Below are 25174 nucleotides of genomic sequence, written 5' to 3'. Positions count from 1 at the left end.
TTAACTCCCTTGTGCTGAATTCTAATGCTTTCCCTGTTCTTACTGGATGTGGGGAAAGCCTGGCCATAATACTTTGTCTGAGCCATTAGAGATTATTTCTTGCTAATTCCCTACATTCTTCCATGTTTTTCTTACACCTAGTAATTTCCATTTCTTTAGTTAGGTTTTGGCTCTCTGAATGTTTTCTATGTTCTCCTTGTGACTTACCAGAAGATTCTAAAAGAGTATGCATTCCTGAAAAATCTGACAAATTTCTGAATTTTATTTTAGGATTTCTTCTCTGTTGTGGTATCAGAGACAGCACAACTCATTGCCTTGTGGATGTCTGTTGGTTTTGCTCATGGTAAGTTATCTACTGATGTGCCATTTTTCTGTTGGGGAAGTAGAGTTAATTTGTTGAAGCAGAAGACTTCTTTTTTGTGTGCCTCAAAATATTCCTGCTGATGAGCTTCTTAACATTTATAGCCTATGAATTTGTTTTCAGCAACAGAGAAACAATTTTCTCGTGTTTGAAATGGTTTTGAGGGGAACAGTATACACAAAATAGAGTAGGCATCCTCAATTTGATGAGGATGTTATTACCTGTAAAGCTTTTTAACCTCGTGGCTACATGTATTATATTTAGATCTCTTTAAAGCTGTTTTAAAAATCTTAAGTATAAAAGCACTACATGCTTAAGGTAAAGAATTTAAAATATACAGAAGTGAGGGGTGCCTGGATGGCTCAGTCAGTTAGGCGGCTGGCTTCGGCTCAGGTCATGATCTCGTGGTTCGTGGGTTCAAGCCCCGTGTCAGGCTCTGTGTTGGCAGCCTGGAGCCTGGAGGCTGCTTCAGATTTTGTGTCTCCCTTTCTCTTGCCCTCTTTCCCATTCATGCTCTGTCTCTCAAAAATGAATAAACATTAAAAAAATGCTTTAAAATATACAGAAGTGAGTGTGAATTCCATTTTCCAGGGCAATCATTGTTAACCATTTCCTATCAATTCTTTTGGACTGTTTTGGAGGATATTCATAATCTTTGAAAAAAGCAGGCCTGGCTTGTATGTATGAAGCCATCTTGTGTGTGAAGTTGCATAGGGAGGAATATGTGCCTGAACTAAGAATAACTGAAAAACAAATCGTACACTTACTAATGTGTCTAGATAAATACCAAACGGAATTCCCACATTGCAAAACTTCTTGAAATCCGCTTAGCTTACCACACACATACTCCGTGTATCTCTCTTGGGGTGGTTGGGGTAGGGAGAGCGGGCTCAGCATTTCAGAGTTTTTACTATTATGAACTCTGCTGCAGTGACTACCATGCAACTGTATCTTTGTATCCTTGAAGGTGACTTTTTGAGGATAGACCCCTAAAGTGGAATGGCTGGGTTAGAGAGTCTGTATAGTTCACGTTTTGTAAACAGAGAAAAGCTGAAACTCTATATTGGACACCGTTGCCAAATATCCTGTATGTAACAAGCTGGTGTATTCATTCCCCGGCTTCTTCCTACCCCAGCCATGGCCTCACCGGCCTGGGAGGCATACTCTCTCCCCACAGCTGGTGACTGTTACTGGAATGCATAGCCATGTTTTTCCCTTTTCCCATCCTTTGAATATGAATTAATCTTATTCCTTTATTAGCCTCAATTCCATTCCAAGTAACATATATTGTTTAAACAAATGCTAGAAATTGAGGATAAGTAAGAAGAATTTTTATTTCTTGGGGCTTTTGTTCCTTCAGTGTTTGAAATCTTTGCAGGGGGTAGGGTATAAAACAAAAGGGTAAATTTAATTTAAAAATATAGTTTTAATATATATTAAGCTATTTGGTATCACCAGTTAAACTTTCAATTGATAATCTAATTTTGCCGCATTTCCAAAACAAATGCATTTCCATTACCTTTTCTATTCTGGATAATTTTATACATTTAAAAATGCTTTATTGTTTTATTACTGTGTTTTCAGAAACTTTTTGTTGTGGTTTCAGGTGTTTGTAATACTGATAACTTCAGTTTGTTATCCATTACAATTGACTATGGTCCATTTGGTTTTATGGAAGCCTATAATCCAGGTAAGAGTGATTTATATGTAAACATATATATGTTTACACACATATATCTTATTTCACTAAAAAATTATCACAGGTTTATTTTAGATAAACTGTTATAGGTAATACAGTGGTGGGGTAGAGAGAATTGGGTTCACTCACAAAACGTGGTACTTAATCTTCTGGGGCTATAAGGATTCAAAAATGAGTCCTTTGTGGTCTGTGCCCTTTAAAGAATGACATATTAGAGAAGATGCCAGGGAGGGGAGTGGGGAACATATGTGAGACCAATGCGGGTGTGACTTCGGGCATCTGACCCTTAGCGGCTCTGTGCCCTTGGACAAGTCACTTAACTTGGCACTTTACCAACCTATAAAATGGAGGTAACAGTAACACAATACTTATAAGGAGGGATCCAGGCGGGCTTCGTGGAGGGTGGAGGACATGACTTGAGGTAGAGTTTGAAGTATATGTGTGATCCCCTGAAAATTCTTGCAGGTTAGAACTTGCCTCTTTTAGGCAAATATTCATATTCATATTTAAAAAGAATTTCATGTGTATGGGTAGTAAGTGTTTATGTTACTTTTGAGTTAAATGTTTATAGACAAAGATTTAATAAATATAAATACATCTAATAAATATAAATTTATTAAGTGTAAATATAAACTTAGAGACAATTATCCCCACTACAAAATGCTAGTGTTTTTTGTTTTCAACAGATTTTGTCCCAAACACATCTGATGATGAAGGAAGATATAAAATAGGAAATCAGGCCAATATTGGGATATTTAATTTAAACAAGTTGTTGCAAGCTTTAAACCCAATACTGGATCCTAGGCAAAGGCAGCTGTGAGTAAATCCTAAATCCACTAATTAAATCTGTGTAAAAATATATTTGTATAATGATTTTTTAAAATTTGTTTTTAATGTTTATTTACTTTTGAGAGCGAGCGAGAGAGAGACAGAGCATGAGCAGGGGAGGGGCAGAGAGAGAGGAAGACACAGAATCGGAAGCAGGCTCCAGGCTCTGAGCTGTCAGCATAGAGCCTGACACGGGCCTTGAACTCACGAACTGTGAGATCATGACCTGAGCCAAAGTCGGAGGCTTAACTGATTGAGCCACCCAGGCACCCCAAATGATCATTTTTTTTGAAAAATAAGAAACATTAAAAGCTTTTTAATGTTTATTAAAAATTATTTTAATTATTTTAAAATTTATTTGCTCATTTTGAGATTGACAGAACAAGAAGGGAGGGGCAGAGAGAGAGGGAAAGACAGAATCCCAAGCAGGCTCTGCACTGTCAGCATGGAGCCTGATGCGGGGCTCAAACCCATAAAACGTGGTATCATGACCTGAGCCAAAACCAAGAGTCAGACACTCAACAGACTGAGCCACCCAGGCACCCCTAATGTTTATTTTTGAGATAGACAGACAGAGAGAGAGAGTGTGTGTGCATGAGCAGGGGAGGGGCAGAGAGAGAAGGACAGAGGATCCAAAGCAGGCTCTGCACTGTCAGCACAGAGCCCAATGCAGGGCTCGGGCTCACAAACTGAGATCATGATCTGAGCCAAAGTTGGATGCTTAACTGACAGGGCCTTCCAGGTGCCCCTCACATCCAATTTTCTGTCTTGTCTTCACTGCTGGCTTTTAGCCCCAAAACCAGACACAGAAGCAACAGTGTTATATATAATTCTTCACCAGCTCCCACAATCATAGGTCAAATTCCAAAAATAAATCCCTTGTTCTATAGCACCAATAAGCGTTCTGCTTCTCCGACTGTAACTATATACCCAGTGAGAGAAATCTCTCCTGTTGTTTATGTATTGACTTTCTTCTATCCATTTCTTTTTGTGCTTCTGACACTCCATTATTTGTATGAATCCTCAATATATTCCCAATTCTTTTATTATTATTATTATTATTATTATTATTATTTTTACTTATGCTTTCCATTTCTTTGTATTTTTGCATAGTATTTTGTGGTATTTCTTCTAGTTGATTTTCTAGGCCACAAAATCGAGTCTCAGGAGTATCTGTCTTCTCTCTCAATTCATCTACTGAATTTTGTAGTCTGAAACAATATTTTGTAGTTCTAGAATGCCTACTAAGGTATAGTTTGTTCTTGTTAAGTATCTTCTTCTTCTTCTTCTTATTTTCATATTGTTATCTGTCTCCAAGAGCAGTTCCATTTTACTAAGGGCCAACTGTTCTGTCGTTCCTTCGTTTTTCTTCTCTGTGGGTACGAGCCCACTTTGGTACTGTGTTACTTCCCTTTGCCTCTCTGTTGGGGCTCAGCTCCAGTTATGTGGTGATACACCCTTCATGTGCCAGCAGAGTACGCACAGGCAAGTTTTCAGCTTTCCACTGGGCCTCTGGTAGGCTGCCTGTCTGCTCCCAGCTCTCCTCAGCACCAAGCTAGCATTCTCCCACCTTCTGGGGTAGACAGGTTTTAGCGGGTTTCCTGTAGGCTCGAAGAAGCCAGGGAGCCCACGAACTCTTTCCAGTAGCATATATACAGGTCGGGCCTGCTCTGCTCAGCCATGCTGTACCTCACGAGTGAGGGCCTGCAGTCCTGCCCAGACACTCCAGGCTCCAAGACTCTGTAGCCAGGGGAGAGAGGCTGAATGAGAGCAGGGAGGGGCAGGCACCAAAAATTCATTTGAACTGCCATCTTCCTTTGACATCTATCTCAGGTTTAGTCTTTGGGCTTGAATACTCTTAAAAGTGGTTCATTGTGGTTGGGGGGGGTCTTCATTAGAGTACACAGTCCTTCTCTTTCTCCACTTACTCCTATTTGGGGAAGGAAGGGTTAATGATCCGTTTGATGAATATGGGAGAAGAAACTAAACTTGTGAGGCTCCTCCTATTAATACCTCTCTTTTTGGAAAGCTGTCAGTCCAGGGAAAGAGTACATTTTCTGCTTTTTTATATGAAAATTTTATAGGGGTGTGCCCAAGTGGGGGGGGGGAGGTCCACAGTTGTGACTGCTGTTTTAGTAACTGAGTGAGTAAAACTTTCTAATTTAGGCACAATTTGTTAACATGCCTATTTATCCACAGACTTAAGCCATATTCTCCAGACTAGCTTTTGTCAGTGATAAAGCTGAACTTTTAATCACAATCTGACCATTGTGTGATCTCTCATTCTGAATTTAGGCTGAAGAAAAAGTGGTACATGGTTGCCTTTTTAAACAACAGAGTAAATAATAAATAGGCAACTTATTATAAATAAGTAATATTTATACTTAGTTACTCGAAATATCTCCTGTGTGTATATCAATAAGCATGAATAATAATCTAAGTATGTTAATAATTACAGAGACTGTTAAAACATTTCTTGATATAACCAGTGGACATTCAACTCCTTGAGGGCAGGATCACATTTTAATCATTTGTGTGTCTTTAATGTATTTGCTAGGAGATAGAGTATATTTACCTTCTCTGTCTCCCCTGCACTCCCCTAAGTCTAAAACTTACCATTTCCAGTACAACAAGATCACAAATGGATGGCAAACCATATAGTGATTTCATTAATCCTGGGTAGCAAAAAAATTGCTACAATAAAAGTTTTATATGCCATCTATGGTTTCCTTAATGAATATATTTTAAAAATGTATTGGTAATACATCACATAGTTCAAAATCAAAGCAACATAAGATGTTATTCATTGAACAGTCACTTTTGTCTCCATTAATTTTATATCCCCTTTGCCCTGCAGAGTCCATTTATTCATGAGACAAATACTTATTGAGGTGCCCATCACCGTTCCAAGTGCCGGGGGGATAGCAGTAAATAAAACAGCACAATAATTGTGTCCTTGTGGTACTTCCTTCTGGTGGGAGAGACAGTCAAACAGAATAAATAGTTACATAGCCAATTAGAAAGGAGGTAAATACTATGGAGAAAAATAAAGCAGGGGATAGGGAAGGGTTTGCAGTTTTAAAAGGATAATCAGCATCTCACTGAGCAAAGGCTTGAAGGAGTCACAGGAGCAAGCCACACAGATGCTTGGGGAAGGGTGCTCTGGACAAGGGACTAGCCTGTGCAGAGGCCATTAGTGGGTATATGGGGTGTTTAAGGGACAACAAGAAGGCCTCTATGGCTGCTTCAGAATGAGCAAGGGGAAGACTTGTATGGGGTGAGGTCAGTAAGGTAAAGAGCGTGGAGCTGCAGGAAGAGTTGAGCTTTTGTATAATTTAAAATACATTTAAGAATATTAAGAAATAGAGGCACCTGGGTGGCTCAGTTGGTTAAGCGACTGACTTGGTTTCAACCGGGGTCATGATCTCATGGTTTATGAATTCGGGCCCTACATCCAGCTCCGCAGTGTGACAGTACGGAGTCTGCTTGGGATTCTCTCTTTCACTCTCTCTCTGCCGCCGCCTCCCCCCCCCCCCCCCCCCCCCCCCCGCACACTCACACGCTCTCTTTCATTCAAAATAAATAAACATTAAAAAAGAAAAAGATAAGCCCCTCTTTGGACTCTGCACTGACAGCACAGAGTCTGCTTGGGATTCTTTCTCTCTCCCTTTCTCTCTCTCTCTCTCTCTCTGCCCCTCCTCCCCTGGTTCATGCACATGCACTCTCTTTCATCGAAATAAATAAACATTAAAAAAAAAAAATAGAAACTAGGGGCACCTGGGTGGCTTAGTTAGTTTCGTGTCTGACTTTGGCTCAGGACATGATCTAACAATTTGCAAGTTCGAGCCCCACATTGGGCTCTCCGCTGTCAGTGCAGAGTCTGCTTTGGATCCTCTGTTCCCCATTCTCTCTGCCCCTGCCTTGCTTGCCTACTCTCTCTCTCAGAAATAAACAAACATTTAAAAAGTTAAAAAAAAAAAAGTAGAAACTTAATTTGTTTAAAGATGAGTTTAAGGGGGGATGCACCCGGGTGGCTCAGTCGGTTAAATGTCTGACTTGGGCTCAGGTCATGATTTCACAGTTTGTGAGTTTCAGCCCCACATTGGGCTCTGTGCTGACAGCTCAGAGCCTGGAGACTGCTTTGGATTTGGATTCTTTGTCTCTCCTCCTCGTCTGTCTCTCTGCCCCTCCCCCACTTGTGCATGCTCCCTCTTTCTCTCTCTCTCAAAAATAAACTAACTTAAAAAAAAAGATGAGTTTAAGGTTAAGAATGCTTTAATCTTTATATTTTTATGAAATATGGGAACTGAGATTGGTAAATATAATAATTATACTTAATATATGAAAAGGTTCACTTTGTTCTGATAATTTAAGAATGTTAATTTTAAATAAAGATTTCATTGTCCTTCCTTTTTTCTTCCTGTAGAGCTGCTCAGATTCTTGAGGGGTATCCAGTTCTTTATTATACAAGGTTTGTCCTTTTGAATACAGATACTAAAGCATCCTGGTTGGTTTGGGGACAATTCTTAAAATAGTGAGTTGAATTGAAATAACATTTCTCTTTCAGATTTAGAGAATTGTTCAAAGCCAAATTGGGATTACTTGGGGAAACAAAGGGTGATGATGATTTAATTGCATTTCTCTTACATGTGAGTTTGTCATTTTATATCTTTTTTTCCTTGTATTTGAATTACTATTCTTGAAGAATTGAGATTGATAAATATAATCATTTCCATTAGCTCATGGAAAAGACAGCAGCTGATTTTACAATGACATTTCGGCAGCTCAGCGAGATAACTCAAAGCCAGTTACAGGAGCTCAACATTCCCCAGGTAGTAATTTGCGACATTTGTTTTTCTCTTAATTCAGTATTCTTTAACAGATTTATTGAGGTATAACTTACATACCATGAAATTCCACTGGCCTGAAGCATGTAATTCAATGATTTTTAAAAAATTTATAGATCTATGCAGTTATCACAATTCTAGAACAATTCCATCACCCTAAAAGAGATCCTTCTTGCCCATTTGCAGTTAATCCCTGTTTCCACTCCTAGCCCCCAACCACCTACTAATTAATTTTGTGTCTCACGGTTTTCATTTTCTGTGGACTCATACAGTGTGTAGTCTTTTGCTTCTCCATTAGCCTAGTTCTGAGGTTCAGCCATGGTGTTATCTGTATCGGTAATTCTTTCCTCCTTGTTGCTGAGCGGTGCTCTGCTGTATGGATATACCACCATTGGCTGATGCATTTACCAGTTGATGGACATTTGGGTTATTTCCACTTTTTGGTTACTGTGAGTAAATACTGATCTGAACATTCATGTGCAAGTTTTGGTGTGAACATATGTTTTCATTTCTCTTGGATAGATCCTAGGAGTGGAATTGCTGGATTGTTTAGTAAAACGTATGTTTGATTCCTTAAGAAACTGCCAAACGGTCTCTAAAGTGGCAGGGGCTTAATTTAGTTTTAAAAGTATGTGTTGCCTTTTTATTTCAACACGAACACATTGCATTTATGAAATATTATGGGTACTACCAGAAGATTCTTACTTATAGATTTTTAGATACCTAGATCTATTTCTAAGGTCTATTAAAAAACAAAATTCAGCTGTATAAATTTGAAGATCCAATGGGTTTTATTCAATAATTCATGAATGGGGCAGCATCCCACCTAGCAAACAGAAAGGAGCTCTGAGGAGCTGTACAAAATGGGGGACTTTTATAGGCAGAAGGGGACAGGGACAAGGAAAGAGCAGATTACGTCATCTTTTGGGGGAAGGATGGTAGGGGTCTATCAGGTGGATTACCTCACTGCTGCTGACCCGGGAGTTCCAGCTGACCAGTTAAGATTACCTTCCTGGGGGAGGTTGAAACTGTAATTAGGTTAGGTATTAAGTTTTGGTTTGGTGATGTGGGCTTAGCACAAGTGACTCCATTTGGGCCTGTTTCTTTTTTGAACAGGTTTAAGTATTTTATATTGTAGTCACTGTTTATTATTGTTTTTGAGATTAAAATTCAGCCTTATTTTTTGAAATTTCAATCTCTTCATTATATTACATGACATTCTGTGCCTAGTTAATGTTATCTTTTTATAGCCTCACAATGCATTTATTTATTCAAGAAGCACTTATTGAGAACCCACTATTATTAAGAACTTACTCTGGGACAGGCATTATAGTAAATGCTTTACAAAGTAATGAAAAATTAATAATAACAACACTAATAACTAACATTTACTGAGTGCTTATTATGTTTCAGGCACTATTCTAAGCATTTTATATGTATAATCTGTGCCATGACATGTGGGCAGGTACCACTGTTATTTCTATTTTACTGGTAAAGAAACTGAGGCATGGAGAGGCTATGTAGTGCCAGCTCACACAATTAGTAAGTGGCTGGCTGGGTTCAAACACTGGCAGCTTTCTCCAGAGCCCCTGTTCTTAACCTCTGGACTATCTGCATCTTTTTCCCATGAGCCCTTCACAGTAAGTAGCTCAATATAGTAATAAAAGCAAATTATTGTTAGCTTTCAGTTTATTTTCTGTCGATAGGTAAACATCAGGATCTGATTCTCATGTTTACTCATGCCCGATGAGGCCCCTTCATGCTATGGAGCTCTTAGCCCGTAGTTGTAGGGCTAGAATTTCGTGTTAGAGAATGCTTGGAGTAGTGAGGAACCCCTCTTTGGGCCTCCTCAATTTGCCCCGCAAATTAAGTTTTTAAAAATAAATTATACATTATTTAAAGGAAAGCTTTTGGTAATATCAGTATTCACGTGTAATCTCTATAAGAACTTTTTTTTTTTTTGTATCTTAAATCATGCCATTATATGGCTTTCCATGAATTAGAACTTTAGAGTTGAATGTTATATAAAGAGAAGGAAGGGCCGCCTGGGTGGCTTAGTCGGTTAAGTGTCTGACTCTTGATTTCTACTCAGGTCACGATCTCATGGTTTGTGAGTTCAAGCCCCACGTCAGGGTCAGTGCTGATAGCATGGAGCCTGCTTGGGATTCTCTCTCCCTCTCTCTGTGCCCCTCCCCTGCTCACATGTATTTTCCTCTAAAAATAAATAAACGTTAAAAAACAAGAAAAAGAAAATATTATTCTTTTTTTAGTACTACTTCTACTTGAAATAGCATGTCTTAAAAAATCTGGATAAGTTATTGTTAAGGAATATAATTTAAAGTAATATGAAGTTAAAATAAACTAAACCAATATTAATATACTAAGCAGCCTATTATTGTATTTTCATTTAGCAATTCTGGGCGCTGAATATGATTTCAAAGCACAAGCTCTTTTCAGCGTGGGTATCCCAGTACCTGCTGAGACTGAAGAGGTAAGGCAATCTAACCATTTCCGAAAAAGGATGCAATGTTGTATCAAGCCATCAAGCCTCTCTTTCTTTAATTCTCCAACATTTCCTTCTACTGCTGAGTACTTTGCACCTGCCTAGGCGTCCACAGCAACACCTCACCCATGCAGAGAGCACCTGTCTGCTCACCCCAACTCTGATAACACTGTTCCGCAAGTTCCTTGGGAGCCCATGCCCTGAAGCTCTGGAGAAGAGCTTCTCAGGTTTCCATCCATGCCTCTTAGTTGTCACATCTTCTACACTTGTGACAAGTTACTTTGTTTCATAAATCACAGTGAATTACTTGGGAGTAAAGACATTGTAGGTAGTGGCCCCTGAACGGAGAGACGGGAAAACCACAGGAAGAAATAGCTTTTCCCAGTTTAATGGCCCCTGAAGGCTGTTTATAAAGACAACCATGATTAATCAAGAAAAAGCTAAATTATTTTCAGAAAACCATGTTTAAGATAAGGAAAAGTATCAGAAAATTTAGATTTTTAGACAAAACTATTTTTTAATTGGTAAAAATAAAAGACTTGGAATTACCTAAAATAATTAAACAAGGTAGTATTTTGTATATTATTTAATCAAACTCAGTATTTTCTATCTTCCTTTCAGACACTGATGCAATGTGATTTTTAAATGTTTTTTTCCCAATATTTGTCTTGTGAAATAATTCCCACCCTTTTGAAAAAAAGCTATGATATAAGGAGACAGTGGTTAATTTTGTCCTTTGTTTTATTCATTGTTAGTAACATGAATGATTCAGATTCTGAAAGAAGAAAAAGAATGACAAGTAAGTAAGCCTTTTGATTTTTCCAATTTTAAGGATTATCACATAAAAGCAACATTCTTTTGAAAGCTGGAAGTAATTACTTGAGGAACTGAGGGGTTGTTTTTGGTTTTGGTGTTGGCATTTTTGGCTTGTTGTTAACTAGGATAATTTTACTTGAGTGTATTTTAGTTGAGTTGAAGTGTCATCTATGAGCTTGCCTAATGACATTTCACACAGTATAATAGTTCTGCTTTTAATAAGTTTGCATACAGATGTTAAAATCATATAGTCCTTTTTAAAATTTTATTTGAGAGAGGCATATCATGCATGTGCTAGTGTGGGAAGGGCAGAGAGAGGGAGAGAGAGACACACACACAGACACAGACAGACAGACAGAGATTCCCAAGCAGGCTCCATGCCCACAGTGCAGAGCCCAATGCAGAGCTCAATCCCAAGACCATGACCTAAGTCAAAATCAAGAGTTGGACGCTCAACCGACTGGGCCACCCAAGCGTTCCTAAAATAATATAGTCTTTTTTTGTTTAAATGTTTATTTATTTATTTATTTTTTTTTTTGAGAGAGAGACAGAGTGTGAGCAGGTTAGGGGCAGAGAGAGAGGGAGTCATAGAATCTGAAGCAGGTTCTAGGCTCTGAGCTGTCAGCACAGAGCCCAAAGCAAGGCTTGAACTCACAGACCTAGAGATCATGACCTGAGCTGAAGTTGGACGCTTAAGTGACTGAGCCATCTAGGTGCCCCAATAAGATACAGTCTTAAAAGATGGGGAGAGACAAGGTAGTTTCGGTTATGATGAAAGAAGGTGAGTTTGGGGATCTGGCAGATGAATCTCCTCTTGTGACTTTTTAGCTGTATGATCTGAAAGATACTTAACTCTCTGAGTTTAAAAGTCCTTAGTTGTTGTATAATGGGGATATTTTGCAGGGATGTAGTATTGGAGCGTAATAATATATGTAAGGTATCTAGTTACAGTGCCGGGGCCATAATACACATCCAGCAAATGATAGCTCTGAAAATAAATCATCTCTAATACTGATTTCAGTTTACCATGTGACTTCACGGTTGGTTTGGTGAAGAAAACAATGGAAGTTAGTTATTTTTGCGGTATGCAGTCTAACAAGATCAAAGAAGTTAAGCTGAGTGCCTGAGCACTCCTGCCTCACTTAGGACTTGTATAGAGCTAGTGTGTGTCATCAAGGTGGCTGATTCATGTGAATGAAATAATGATGATGCTCACATTCCATGTGAGGTTAGGGAATGAGATTGCTTCTTAAACTCAAGACCTTATTGTAGAAATAAAACCAAGTTTAGTTTTTACAGAGAAGTGAGTGATCTATTTGAGGCCCAGCATGGATTTAGTTTCCACTTCTGTCTACTGCTGCGTTTGTACAGAATTTATAAGCCAGCTCAGAATATGGACAGTCAGCAGTCAAGAGAAAGAAGAAATTGAAAGAATAACATGTGGTGGAAGTCTTTAGTATTTGGATTTGTTTGGTTATGACAGGATGGATGAGATGATAAAATGAAAGAAATTTCAGTGAAGTCAAGGCTGCAGCTTTGAGTTATGTTAGAGAAACAGTAAGTGCTGAACAGTGGGCTCTCAAGGAAGGGAAAAAGATAAATTTTCACAAAGAGCAAAGGCATGATAAAAGTTCATAATGATAGCTCAGTTATGTTTTTAAAGGCACACTTCCATATGTTATTATTATATGCTTAACTGATATGAAAATGCAAATATATAAGAAATTGATTGCACAAATTCATGCAACAATGTGTATCAGGGATGTGGAATTAAAGAATTGTATAGGTCTGAAGAAATAAAACATCTAAGAAGAGTGTCCTGTGTAGTGAAGTCCAATTCTTCATTTCCCTTAGGGAGTCTTCATTCCTATGTATGGTCTTGACCTGAATTTATTTTCCTCAGAGAGATAGCATGGCACGGGCTCCAGAGGTGGGCCTGCTGTGCCTGAGCTCTGGTTTGGCCATTTATTTCCTACATGTTATTAAGCAAGTCATTTGATTCCTTCATCCCTCCTTTTCTCTTTCTGGTGTGTATATATACTTTTTAGGGGCCTTACTGAGGTATCATTTACATAAAATTCACTCATTTTAAGTGTACCGTGATTTTTTTAGATTAAATTTAAAAAATTGTGCAACTCTACCAGGTATTTATCCAAGGGATACAGGTATGCTGTTTCAAAGGGGCACATGCACCCCAATGTTTATAGCAGCACTATCGACAATAGCCAAAGTATGGAAAGAGCCCAAATGTCCATCAACAGATGAATGGATAAAGAAGATGTGGTATATATATGTACAATGGAGTATTATTTGGCAATCAAAAAGAGTGAAATCTTGTCATTTGCAACAATGTGGATGGAACTAGAGGGTATTATGCTAAGTGAAATTAGTCAGTTGGAGAAAGACAAATATCATGAGTTCACTCATATGAGGACTTTAAGATACAAAACAGATGAACATAAGGGAAGGGACGGAAAAATAATATAAAAACAGGGAAGGGGATGGGACACCTGTGTGGCTGAGTCAGTTAAGCATCCGACTTCAGCTCAGGTCGTGATCTCATGGTTCGTGGGTTCAAGCCCCACGTCAGGCTCTGTGCTGACAGCTCAGAGCCTGAAGCCTGCTTTGGATTCTAATGTCTCCCTCTCTCTGCCGCTCTCCTTCTCACACTCTGTCTGTCTCTCTCTCAAAAATAAACATTAAAAAAAAAATAAAAAAGAAAACAGGGAGGGGGACAAAACATAAGAGACTCTTAAATATAAAGAACAAATAGAGGGCTGCTGGAGGGGTTGTGGGAAGGGGGATGGACTAAATGGGTAAGGAGCATTAAGGAATCTACTCCTGAAATCATTGTTGCACCATATGCTAACTTGGATGTAAATTAAAAAATAAATAAATTATTAATTTAAAAAATTGTGCAACCGTGACCATCCAGTTTTAAAACATTTATATCTAGTTGACCCCTCTTTTGTTTCCTCACCTATAAAGTGCATTTACATCATAGGCTGTTGCACAAATTCAGGGAGATAGTAGTTGGCACATAATAAGTACTCGATAAACATCAGCTATAATACTAGTATAGAGTACATTAAGTATCTTCGTCACAGGGTTGTTGGGAAGACTGGGATGACTTAATGTTTTCTAGAAACCAAAAGACTAAAAATATATTGCTGTTATATATTGTTTCAAAATATTAAAAAAATTAACAGTAGATTAGGGGAAGGTTTGCTTTAAAATTTTTTTGTAAATGCTCCAAATTGCAAGCAATGGGAACATCAAAGATGAGTGTTTTATTTATTTAAAAATTAAAAAAAAATTTTTTTTAATATGTATTTTTGGGAGAGAGAGAGAGAGAGAGTGAGCGAGTGAGCAGGAGAGGGGCAGAGAGAAAGGGAGACACAGAATCCGAAGCAAGCTCCAGGCTCTGAGCTGTCAGCATAGAGCCCGATGCAGGGCTTGAACTCATGAACCATGATATCATGACCTGAGCTGAAGTCGGACGCTTAACCAACTGAGCCACCCAGGCGTCCCTAAAGAATAGTGTTTTAAAGGTCTTAGAATTTTTTTTTTAATTCTGCAAGATTTATTATTTTTAAACCTCCAAATAACTCTATGATCCTAAGCCACCAGAGGACATTGATCTCTTCTCTTTTATGTCACACTGTGCCCACACAGCCCAGCTCATATTAAAACTTTAATAAATGCTTTTGATGACTGTCCTTACTATGCATCTAGGCAAGCCATTATAGCTCCAGCATTATACAAGTGGGTTTCTGAAATAAAACTAACTTGGTTGTAATTCTGAAAATGCATCAGTGTAATTCTGCTTTCTTTGTGCCTAGTAGTGAATTTGTGGCACAGGCTCAGAAGAATCTTTATTTGTCCTTAGAACACAGCTACTGTAGAGCTCAAGGCCAACTATGTTGAAATCCTGGGTTTGAGCCTCATTATAAAATATAACTGTAGGCCTAGTCCACAGGTATAAATGTAAATTGTGGCCTCAAGTAAATATTTTAGACCTGACCTTTTGTAGATACTAGGATAAAGAAAAAATTCCTTCTTCATTCTTCTTCCTGGACATTAAAAAAAACAGAGATGGGGTGCCTGGGTGGCTCAGTCAGTTGAGCATCCAACTCTTGATTTTGGCTCAGGTCATGATCCTGGGGTTGTGGGACTGAGCCTTGTGTCAGGCTCTGCACTGAGTGTGGAGCCTGCTTAAGATTCTCTCTATTTTTCTCTCTCTGCCCCTCTTCCCTGCATGCACATACTTTGTCTCTCTCTCTCAAAAAAAGAAAGAACAATGGAAGATGCTATATTTGAAATAATTTGTCTCTTAAATTATCTTAATAACTAACAATTATGAGGATAAGATTTATTTTTATTTTTATTGAATTAGATAGATGATAGAGTTACCATTTTCCCGTTTCATTGCCAGCCTGTTAGCAATTAGTTGAGCTTAGTAATTTGAAGTGCTCAGTGTTTTATGGACGTTGAGTCTTTCTGATATACTGATCTTTTCCAATTGAGGGAGCAATGGCATGCTTTCTTTGTATTATGATGTACTCAGTAAAACATAGCCTTAACTCTCTTGACAGCTAAATTTACCTTTTCAGAAAGATATACTAAGTCCCTCTTATATTCCCTTTTTTTGCACCATCTCATTGTTTAAAGATGAGACTTCAAACATGAATTTGAGTCCTGCCCTTACGTAGTCAACACTCTAGTGGATCAGGGATTATCACATTACATGTAACTGTGGCTGGGCTTGTGTGTGGACATAATCCTCATTAACCCACTGCTTAACATTTTATTGCCAAAAGAAAGAACCTACCAACAGAAAGTTCCTAACTAGATGAAAATGTACAGAATTAGATAACTCCTCAAAGAATCTTATAAATATCTATAATTATCTGATTTTCAAGTAGTTTACATATTTGTAACTTGGTCCAAAGCACTTCTGCTTGTAGCTGAAATTCCCAGTATGTTTTAATAGTATTTTACTGTCAGGTTTCTATGACATGTGTGTCAAATTTGCCGAACTTAAAAATTTTTTTTAATGTTTATTTTTGAGAGAGACAGAGACAGAATGTGAGTGGGAGAGAGACACAGACAGAGAGAGAGGGAGACACAGAATCCGAAGCAGGCTCCAGGGTCTGAGCTGTCGCACAGAGCCTGATGTGGGGCTTGAACTCACGAGCTGTGAGATCATGACCTGAGCTGAAGTTGGACGCTCAACCGACTGAGCCACCTACGCACCCCAGATTTGTCAAGCTTTTAATTGGAAGCTTCCTCTCTCCCTCTGCCTAAGCTAAGCACTTCCACAACATCCCTTGCACATTAGTTTTCTTTTTGTTTAAAGATTGTACATATTTTTGTGTACACGTTTTTATTTTAAAGGAGTTCTGTATGAATTCTTTAAAATTGAAAAATACCTGGGTGGCTCAGTTGGTTAAGTGGCCGACATCGGTTCAGGTCATGATCTCATGGTTCAGGAGTCCGAGCCCTGCGTTGGGCTCTGTGCTGACAGCTCAGAGCCTGGAGCCTGTCTCAGATTCTGTGTCTCCCCCTCTCTCTGCCCTTCCCTCCCCTGCTCACTCACTCTCTCTCTCTCTCTCTCTCTCTGTTGCTTGCAAAAATAAAACATTAAAATTGAGAAATGCAGAAAGACTAAAAAAAGATCCCCTGTATTTGTAAACATAGTTACTATTTACTTTTTGATGTATTTACTTCTAGTCTTTTTCATGTGTATTGATTAGGAGAAATATGTGATGGTAATCATACTATGGTATAATTTTAGATATATCTATATCTATATCTATATCTATATCTATATCTATATCTATATCTATATCTATATCTATATCTCTATATATTTTTTACCAAGAATAAATAAGGCATTTTTCCTTACTACTTCATTCTTTATAATGTAACATTTTTAATGGCTGGATAATATTTCTTAGGAAGGGTATACAGTGTTTTACTTAACCATTCCCCTAATATTAAGTATTTAAATTGTTTCTGGTTTTCTTTAATGTAAATAATACTTTTTAAGTTCTAATTTGTTTTCATAGACTACATTCCTAGAGAATTGCTGAGTCACAAGGCACTTATATTATTAGATTATCCGTCATATCATGGCAGATCTTTAAAACCAAGTTGAAAGGGAATTTGTATGTTTCCACCATTCAAGTAGTTTGGAAAACTGTTGAGAATCACAAAATTGTAATTTCTGGAGTCTGCTCGGAATTTCTGTGGTGCCAGTGGGGATAAGCATCCTCCCTCTCCACTCAATTGATAAATTGTTTTGGAAAAAGCTCATCTCCAATAAAGACATAGTTTCTGGAATTTTTTAAATGTGCCATTATACTACCTTTAATATGAAAAAATGTGTGGTTACTATCAAAAATGTAAATTAATAAGGAATTTTGCCTTCCTGTAACCCTTCATCCTTGCTCTTGGCAGCATGAACATTAAGCAGTCCCACTAAGTCAGACCTTAATTCTGAGCTTGAGGATGTTAAAAGTAGCAACTTCTCCTCCCCCACCTCCACTCAGGCTGTGGGGCCTAATGCAGATGCATTCACTACTTTCTCCAGCCTTAGAAAATGCTTAGTGAGGGGCGCCTAAATCGGTTAAGTGTGTGACTCTTGGTTTTGGCTCAGGTCATGTTCTCAGGGTTGTAGGAAGCAGCCCGATCCTACAGAGCCTGATTGGGATGCTCTCTCTCTGTCCCTCTCTCTCTGTCCCTCCCCCACTCGCTCTCAAAATAAATAAACGTTAAAAAAAAAAAATACTCAGTGAACTGAATATGGTGCAAAAATCCCAAAGTAATGATGAACCACTGAAGAGAAAAACCAAACCCAGTACTGCTCATAGCGCTCAAAAAAGTGTTTTCTGTACCATAAGATAATAGACACTGTACATTGTTTATAAACAATCAGAATTGACTGATGCTGATCTTTGCTTCTCATTTGTGCCTTCCAGCAAAGTTCTTAAAGCTTACCTAATTTTGGGGGAGATTTCATATTGCCTTTGCGGACTTAGTAATTTATTGTTCCAAAACACGCTTTTCCCTCTGAAGCTGTTAATCCTAGGTATGTGCTGAGGAACTGGATGGCAGAATCCGCAGTGCGAAAAGCAGAAAGGAATGATTTTTCAGAGGTACGGTGTGTGAGTCTCCTGGGTTTATATTTACTAATTTTAAGTGTATCATATTTTAAGCACACTTACTTTGTTTGCAGACACGTGAAACTAGACCACTGCCAGTACCAGCTTTTCCTTCTTGTTGCCTGGTCTCTCTTTATCAGTAAATCATTGTTTCATTTTTTAAAATAAAAAAATTTAAATTAAAAAAAATCCATTCTTTAATGGATTTAAAATTTTAAAGATTCATTTATATCATAAATCTATATTACTTAAACTACTGAGGGTTTGATGCTGCTGCTTCTTGTTTATGTTTTGGAGTTTTGGATTTCAATCTGTGGAATCCAGTGAAGCCTGATTTAAGGGTGCATCTCCCCAGAGGGAATTACTTTTGCTTCTACCGGGTGTCCAACGCACTAGCAATGTGGGTCCACTTAAATTCATACTGACAACAGTGAAGATAAATGAACTGGGTCTATGTGCATCTGCATGGATGAATCCCACATGTAATGTTAAGCAAAACAAGCAAGGGGCAAAGGAATATACCACATGCTTATTACCACTTAAATACAGTGCAAAACATGCAGAATTGTATGTCATTTAGGGATGCATGTGTGTATAACAAAAGTAACAAAATGAATAAAGATGATAAATACCATTTTTGGACTGTGGTTACTTGGAGGCAAGGAAGAAATTTGCATTAGGGAAGGAGACTCCTATTGGGCTCCAGTCATATTGGAAGTATTTGATTTCTAAAGCTGAGTGGAGGATATACAAGTGTTCATTGTATTGTTCTGCATACTTTCTTGTATGCTTCAAATACTTCACAATCAGTTATTTACAATGCAATGTACATAATTATTTTTTTTTTTAGAAGAGGAACAGCCTTGGGGTGTCTGGGTGGTTCAGTCAGTTGAGCATCCGACTTCAGCTCAGGTTGTGATCTTGCAGCTCATGTGTTCGAACCCTGCATTGGGCTCTGTGCTGACAGCTCAGAGCCTGGAGCCTGCTTCGGATTCTATGTCTCCTTCTCTCTCTACCCCTCCCCTGCTTGCTCTCTCTCTCTAAAAAATAAAATAAACATTTTAAAAAGTTAAAAAAAAGGGGGGGGATGGCCTTGGTGTTCATGCTGTCACTCTGTGCTGCACTGGAGTAGGTGTTATGGATGCTCCTGCCTTCTTTCCCTCAGAATCATTCTCTCCACAGAGTGTGCATGGTCACTACCAACTGATCAGGGCTGGCCTGAGAAACTATTTTTGCTATTTCTAATTTGGAACTTGCATTAACTTTATATTTCAGTAGTTCAATTAGCTTGACAGATCTAGGTTTTCATTTTAGAAAATATTTTAAAATATCTTTTTTTCAATGTTTGTTTTTGAGAGAGAGAGAGCGCGAGCGGGGAAGGGGCAGAGAGAAAGGGAGACGCAGAATCTGAAGCAGGCTCCAGGCTCTGAGCCATCCGCACAGAGCCCCACTCAGCTCAGAAAGATGGACAACAGGGGGCGCCTGGGTGGCTCAGTTGGTTGAGGGGCCAACTCTTGATTTCAGCTCAGGTTATGATCTCACGATTCATGAGATGGAGCCCCATGTGGGGCTCTGCGTTGACAGCATGGAGCTTGCTTGGGATTCTCTCTCTCCCTCTCTTTCTCCCCCCTCCCCCACTCATGTGCACACTCTCTCTCTACCTGTCTCAATATAAATAAATAAACATTAAAGAAAAAAACTAAAAAAGAACTAACTAAATAAAAAGATGACAGAAATGGCTTACCAGCAGGGCAGCATCGCCTCCTCATTTGCAGGAGTTCAGTCCATGCCAGTAGCCCGGCACGGCAGTGAAGCTCAGGTGTGCACAGACGAGGTCCACACTGGGAAGACGCACGGATAGCCCTGGCTTAAAAGCTTCATGCTCCATAGAAACCAGTATCTCTTGTAACAACTGCATAGGCATAGTCTCCAGTGTCCCCATGAGCAGCCTGCCTTATACCGAGTCACCACACTAGAGAAAGCCCAAAACACGCTGTCAGGTATTTACAGTTTTCCCATCCAGATGCTACTTGTCAGTCATAAGCAATGTTATATGGTGACATAGTTGTCATACCACCTCATCAAGTTACCAGGGGAACAGAGCCAGACAGTTAATTCAGGGTTAAATTCTCATGCAGGAAAGGAAAAAGATTTTGTTAAACCTTTATATGGGTAACCGTTTACACACACAACTTGTGTTTACCTGTTTGCATCAAACACACTTCTTGAGAATCTACTCTATGCAAGGTGCGGTGAAGAAGTATAAAAATGTATTCAGGGAGATTTTTAGCCAGCAAGTGAGAGTAGAATAGGCATAAATAAGACTAACTTTGGTAAAAGTGTATGTATAGAAAGAACCCTGGGGGAAGTTGAGAGGGGCTCTAAAAGCACCATATTGATGATGATGCTGTCTTCCTATTAAATATTAGTAATACAGTAATACCCTCTATTTGATCTCTTGGTACTTTCTTAGTATAGACAATCATGCACCTTTTTCTATCAATAGATCTAAGCATTCCTTTATTAACACCCAAGGAAATGATATGCACCAAAAATACCAAAGGAAATGCACCAAAAATATATTTTAACTGAAGTATGGTTGACATATAACATTATATTACTTTCAGGTGTACGACATGATGATTCAATATTTGTATATACTGTAAAATGATGACCACAGTAAGTCCAGTTAACATCCATCACCATACATAGTTACACATTTTTTTTTCTTGTGATGAAGTCTTTTCCAATCTACTCTCTTAGCAACTGCTATACTGTATTATTGTTAACTTTAGTCACCATGCTATACATTACATCTCCACGACTTATTTATTTCATAACTGGATGAGAAGAAACATTTAAATCCTAGAATTATTGTTGAAAGAGGTGTGTTTTTTGATGCCTCAGTTTATTACCATGGGTCAAAGTGCAAATGAGGAAGTGGCATGAGTTGGAATCCATGCCCTTGCTTTGGAAAGACTGCAAACCACTGACACTATTTTCTTTTTGTAAATATTTTAGAAAATTATAATTCTCTTAATTCTGTGAAAGAATTGCTGAATTATCAGGATATATGTATGTATGTGTATATGTGTGTGTGGATATATATATATATATGTATATACATATATATATGTATATACATATGTATATACGTATATACATATGTATATACATACATATATATATATATATATATGGTCTTTTTGAGAGGGTACATATTTGTTCTCCTGTTTTAACACAAAACTAGTACTTAAAGGAACTTTCTGTGGAATGACAGAAATTTTAAGTAACAAGTATAGTTGAAATTTTAATACAACATACAGTGTTTAAACATTTTGAAAGAAATTTCAATTTAACCTTGTCATTCTGGGAATTTAGAAAATTGATAGGTCCTGAGGAAGAAAATGTGCATCTATGTGCTTCAATTGTTTGCCAGGTCCATCTTCTCCAGCGTGTTCTTCGGCATCCTTTCCAGAAGCATTCTGCAGCTGAAAAAGCAGGTTACTCCTCACCTACTCCTTCTTGGGCCAAGGACCTCAAAGTTAGCTGCTCATCTTGATTTAGGTTAAAGAAATGAAGGGATACTTTTGTCATTGAACTCAACATAGAATCATCCATTTGATAAATTCTTTAAAAAATTTTTTTTAAACGTTTTTATTTATTTTTGAAGGAGAGAGAGAGAGAGAGCATGAGCAGGGGAGGAGCAGAGAGAGAGGGAGACAGAATTCGAAGCAGGCTCTAAGCTTTCAGCACACAGCCCGATGCGGGACTCGAACTCACAAACTGTGAGATCATGACCTGAGTTGAGGTGGGACGCTTAACCGACTGAGCCACCTGGGTGCCCCACCATTTGATAAATTCTTAATGACCATCTACATTTTGATGACAGTCTCACATTTCATAAAAAGGATTATGTATGCAAAATTTTTTTTTTAACCAAATAAACTGGACCTATTCTTTGGAACATCTTTGTGATCATTTTTGTTCTAATCAATAACTTTAATGGAATAATAAAATATGGTAATCCATATGAGTTATGCTCAATAACTAAAAAATCTTATGGCAATCTTTTAATGATTTTATGAGTATTCATCTAAAACATAGTATGTACCCAGCATTGTGGGGCACATCAGATAAGTAACATAGTTTAACTGCTCTCCTAGAGCTTTTTCATATATGATGGTAAATTTCAAACATTAACCAAAGTAAAGAGAATAGTTTAATGAATCTGATTTACCCACCAGCTTCTTAATTAGGCATCAATGCCTGATCAATGTATTTCGTCTTCATCCCTACACACTTCCCCTCATTCCTAGTTATTGCTTTTAATTGAGGTATAATTTTTATATCCCCATGTATTTTTAATAAGTTCCCAACTGTGTTTCATTTAATTTACAAATATTTCTGTATGCATCTCCAGATGTTAATGATTTAAAACGCATACAGTACCATTATCACCTTAACACAAATTAACAACTCCCTAATGCATCAAATCAAATAACTAGTTTTTGGATTTTTATAAGTTATTTTCACCACTATTATTATTTTATAGTTGTTTTTTTGAACTGGGATCTAAGTAAGGACTATACATTCAAATTAGATGACAAAATCTCTTGAGTTTCTTTTGATATCTTCAAGTACAGCCACCTACATATATTTTTTTTCCCTTTCAGTTTTTTGTTTTGTTTTGAAGAAAGCAGATAATTTATTCTGTAGTGTGTCCCAGAGCCTGCATTTTGCTAACTGCATCTCTGAGGTATTGTTTAACTTGTTGCTCTGTCCCCCTATATTTCTATAAAGCTTCAATTTATTTGAAGAAATACTTGCTATCAGAAGACAAGTGTTGTACCCTTCCACCAAGAAGTACATATTGGCTGTCTCTTTTTGTGATATCAATAGCCACTGACAATCATCACTTAGACCCAATGACTCAGTAAGTTGCAAAACAATAATATAGTCATATCATTCATTTTTCAGCTGGAATCCTATAACAGAAAACTTTCTATCACTATTATTTACTTATCCTGAGGTTCAGAAAGCCAAAGAGTTGGTTCCCAAGCATGTTCCAAAGACAACCAGTGGGCTTGTTGTTTTAAGTTATCATTATGAATTCTTGAATTAAAGCATATTTTATGTTTTACACTATTGCAATTATTCTTACTGATGTATAAATTGTCCCATATATGGCCAATGAGGTTTTATTCATAGTATCTCTCTGTGTGCATGATCCTAGAAGTTTTTGATAGCTTCTTCGTTTTCTGGTGTGGTAAGTTCCATCCTGTTTGTGTGTTTCTTGCCTTACCCCCAGAACCAGTCATTTTTCTAAGGAGGCCCCATCCAGGGAAATGATATTTAGAGATTGCAGTTTGGAGGCTTAATGCTTTGTGAATATTTGAAACTCTTTTCAAAGCTTGTTAAATTACAGCAAACATCTGAGTTGTAAACTTTCTTTTCTAAAATTAAATGACATGAACTAAGAACACAAAAAACCAAAAATAGCAAAAAGATACATTATTAAAACTAAAGAAAAGTCTGTGGGGTGCCTTGGTGGTGCAGTCGGTTACGTGGCCGACTTCAGCTCAGGTCATGATCTCACTGTTCGTGAGTTTGGACCCTGCGTCGGGCTCTGTGCTGGCAGCTCAGAGCCTGAAGCCTGCTTGGGATTCTGTGTCTCCCTCTCTTTCTGCCCCTCCCCTGCTCGCTCTCTGTCTCTCTCAAAAATGAACATTAAAAAATAAAAAAAATAAAACTAAAGAAAACCTCACAAAATTTTAAGGTGACTGTTATTATTTAATTGTCAAAGTAACACTTGCTCATACCAAGTAATACATGCTCATGTAAAAAATTTAAATAAAGAAGTATATTGAATAAATGTGGAAGTCTTCCTTCATACTCAACTTCCTCCTCTTTCCTATACCCATTCTCTGTCCCAGATATAAATATGCTTTATGAGTCTTGTATCTTTCAGATTTCTGCCGTACATTTACATACCTATCTAAAAACATACATATATAAGTGCACAGGTTTATGTGACTAGGGGCACACTTGACATATTATTTTGTAAACTGGCTTTTATTTAGTTATACATATATTAATATTCAATATGAGTATGTGCTGATCTTCATTTGCTTTAATGGTTTAAAAATATTCCATGGTATGGATATACCATATTTTGTGAAATCATTTACATATTTGATACCCAATTGTGTTTCCAGATTTTTTCCATTGTAAGTATAGCATCCTTGTCTGTGTATCTTTGTAGAATTCTACAAATAGAATTAATTGGGTCAAAGGTATATGCATGAAAAATGCTTATATAAACTGCCACAAAAGGCTTTACCAGTTAATATCCCCAGTGATGTATCACAATACCAGTTTATTCACACTTCAGCATTGGATATTGTTGTTTTTTTAATTTTCATTTTTTTTATTTTTGAGAGAGATACAGAGCGCGAGTGGGGGAGGGGCAGAGAGAGAGGGAGACACGGAATCCGAAGCAGGCTCCAGGCTCTGAGCTGTCAGCACAGAGCTCGAAATGGGGCTCGAACTCACGAACCACAAGATCATGACCTGAGCTGAAGTTGGACACAACCGACTGAGCCACCCACGCGCCCCTGGATATTATTGTTTTATATATTTTTTCCCAATCTGATACATGAAAATTTGATTTATTATTTTATTATCAACTTTTATTATTCATGTAGCAGATAATTTTTGTTTTTCACATAGTAAATATTGTTTCTTTTTCTACTATCAGTGTTTTATTCTTTAATGGTATCTTTCTAAACAGGTTTTTAATTTTCATATATTTGAATTTGGCAATTTAAAAAGTTATTTTCGGATTTTGTGTCTTTAATTTTGCTCAAAATTTATAAAAAATATTTCCTCATATTTTCTTCTAGTATTTTTAGAATGTGTAGTTTTAATCCCTTTGAGATTTGATTGTTTTTT

The 25174-nt window shown here is 37.7% G+C and overlaps 1 protein-coding gene across 4 annotated transcripts in view; it reads left to right on the top strand.

Moving 5' to 3' along the window:
- Window positions 1–21899, top strand: part of LOC106987548 (protein adenylyltransferase SelO) — a 35554-nt gene extending 13655 nt beyond the window's left edge. Inside the window, exons 10-19 of one of the 4 annotated variants that reach the window (XM_027073677.2) lie at window positions 271–343; window positions 1968–2051; window positions 2747–2876; window positions 7315–7359; window positions 7456–7537; window positions 7628–7720; window positions 10147–10226; window positions 10994–11037; window positions 18135–18214; window positions 21660–21899. In XM_027073677.2, the coding sequence (XP_026929478.1) occupies window positions 271–343; window positions 1968–2051; window positions 2747–2876; window positions 7315–7359; window positions 7456–7537; window positions 7628–7720; window positions 10147–10226; window positions 10994–11037; window positions 18135–18214; window positions 21660–21782 (834 nt within the window). In that variant the 3' untranslated portion in view covers window positions 21783–21899. Of the gene's footprint in view, window positions 1–270; window positions 344–1967; window positions 2052–2746; window positions 2877–7314; window positions 7360–7455; window positions 7538–7627; window positions 7721–10146; window positions 10227–10993; window positions 11038–18134; window positions 18215–18294; window positions 21327–21601 lie in introns of those variants that run through there. The other 3 variants (XM_053225417.1, XM_053225416.1, XM_053225418.1) reach the window with 3 other exon arrangements.
- The last annotated feature ends 3275 nt before the right edge of the window (window positions 21900–25174 follow it).

This window comes from Acinonyx jubatus, chromosome B4 (assembly GCF_027475565.1).
Source record: "Acinonyx jubatus isolate Ajub_Pintada_27869175 chromosome B4, VMU_Ajub_asm_v1.0, whole genome shotgun sequence".
In the NCBI taxonomy this organism is placed as follows: domain Eukaryota; kingdom Metazoa; phylum Chordata; class Mammalia; order Carnivora; family Felidae; genus Acinonyx; species Acinonyx jubatus.
The sequence above is the reverse complement of the archived record's forward strand: the minus strand, read 5'-3'. Positions and strand labels throughout refer to the sequence as shown.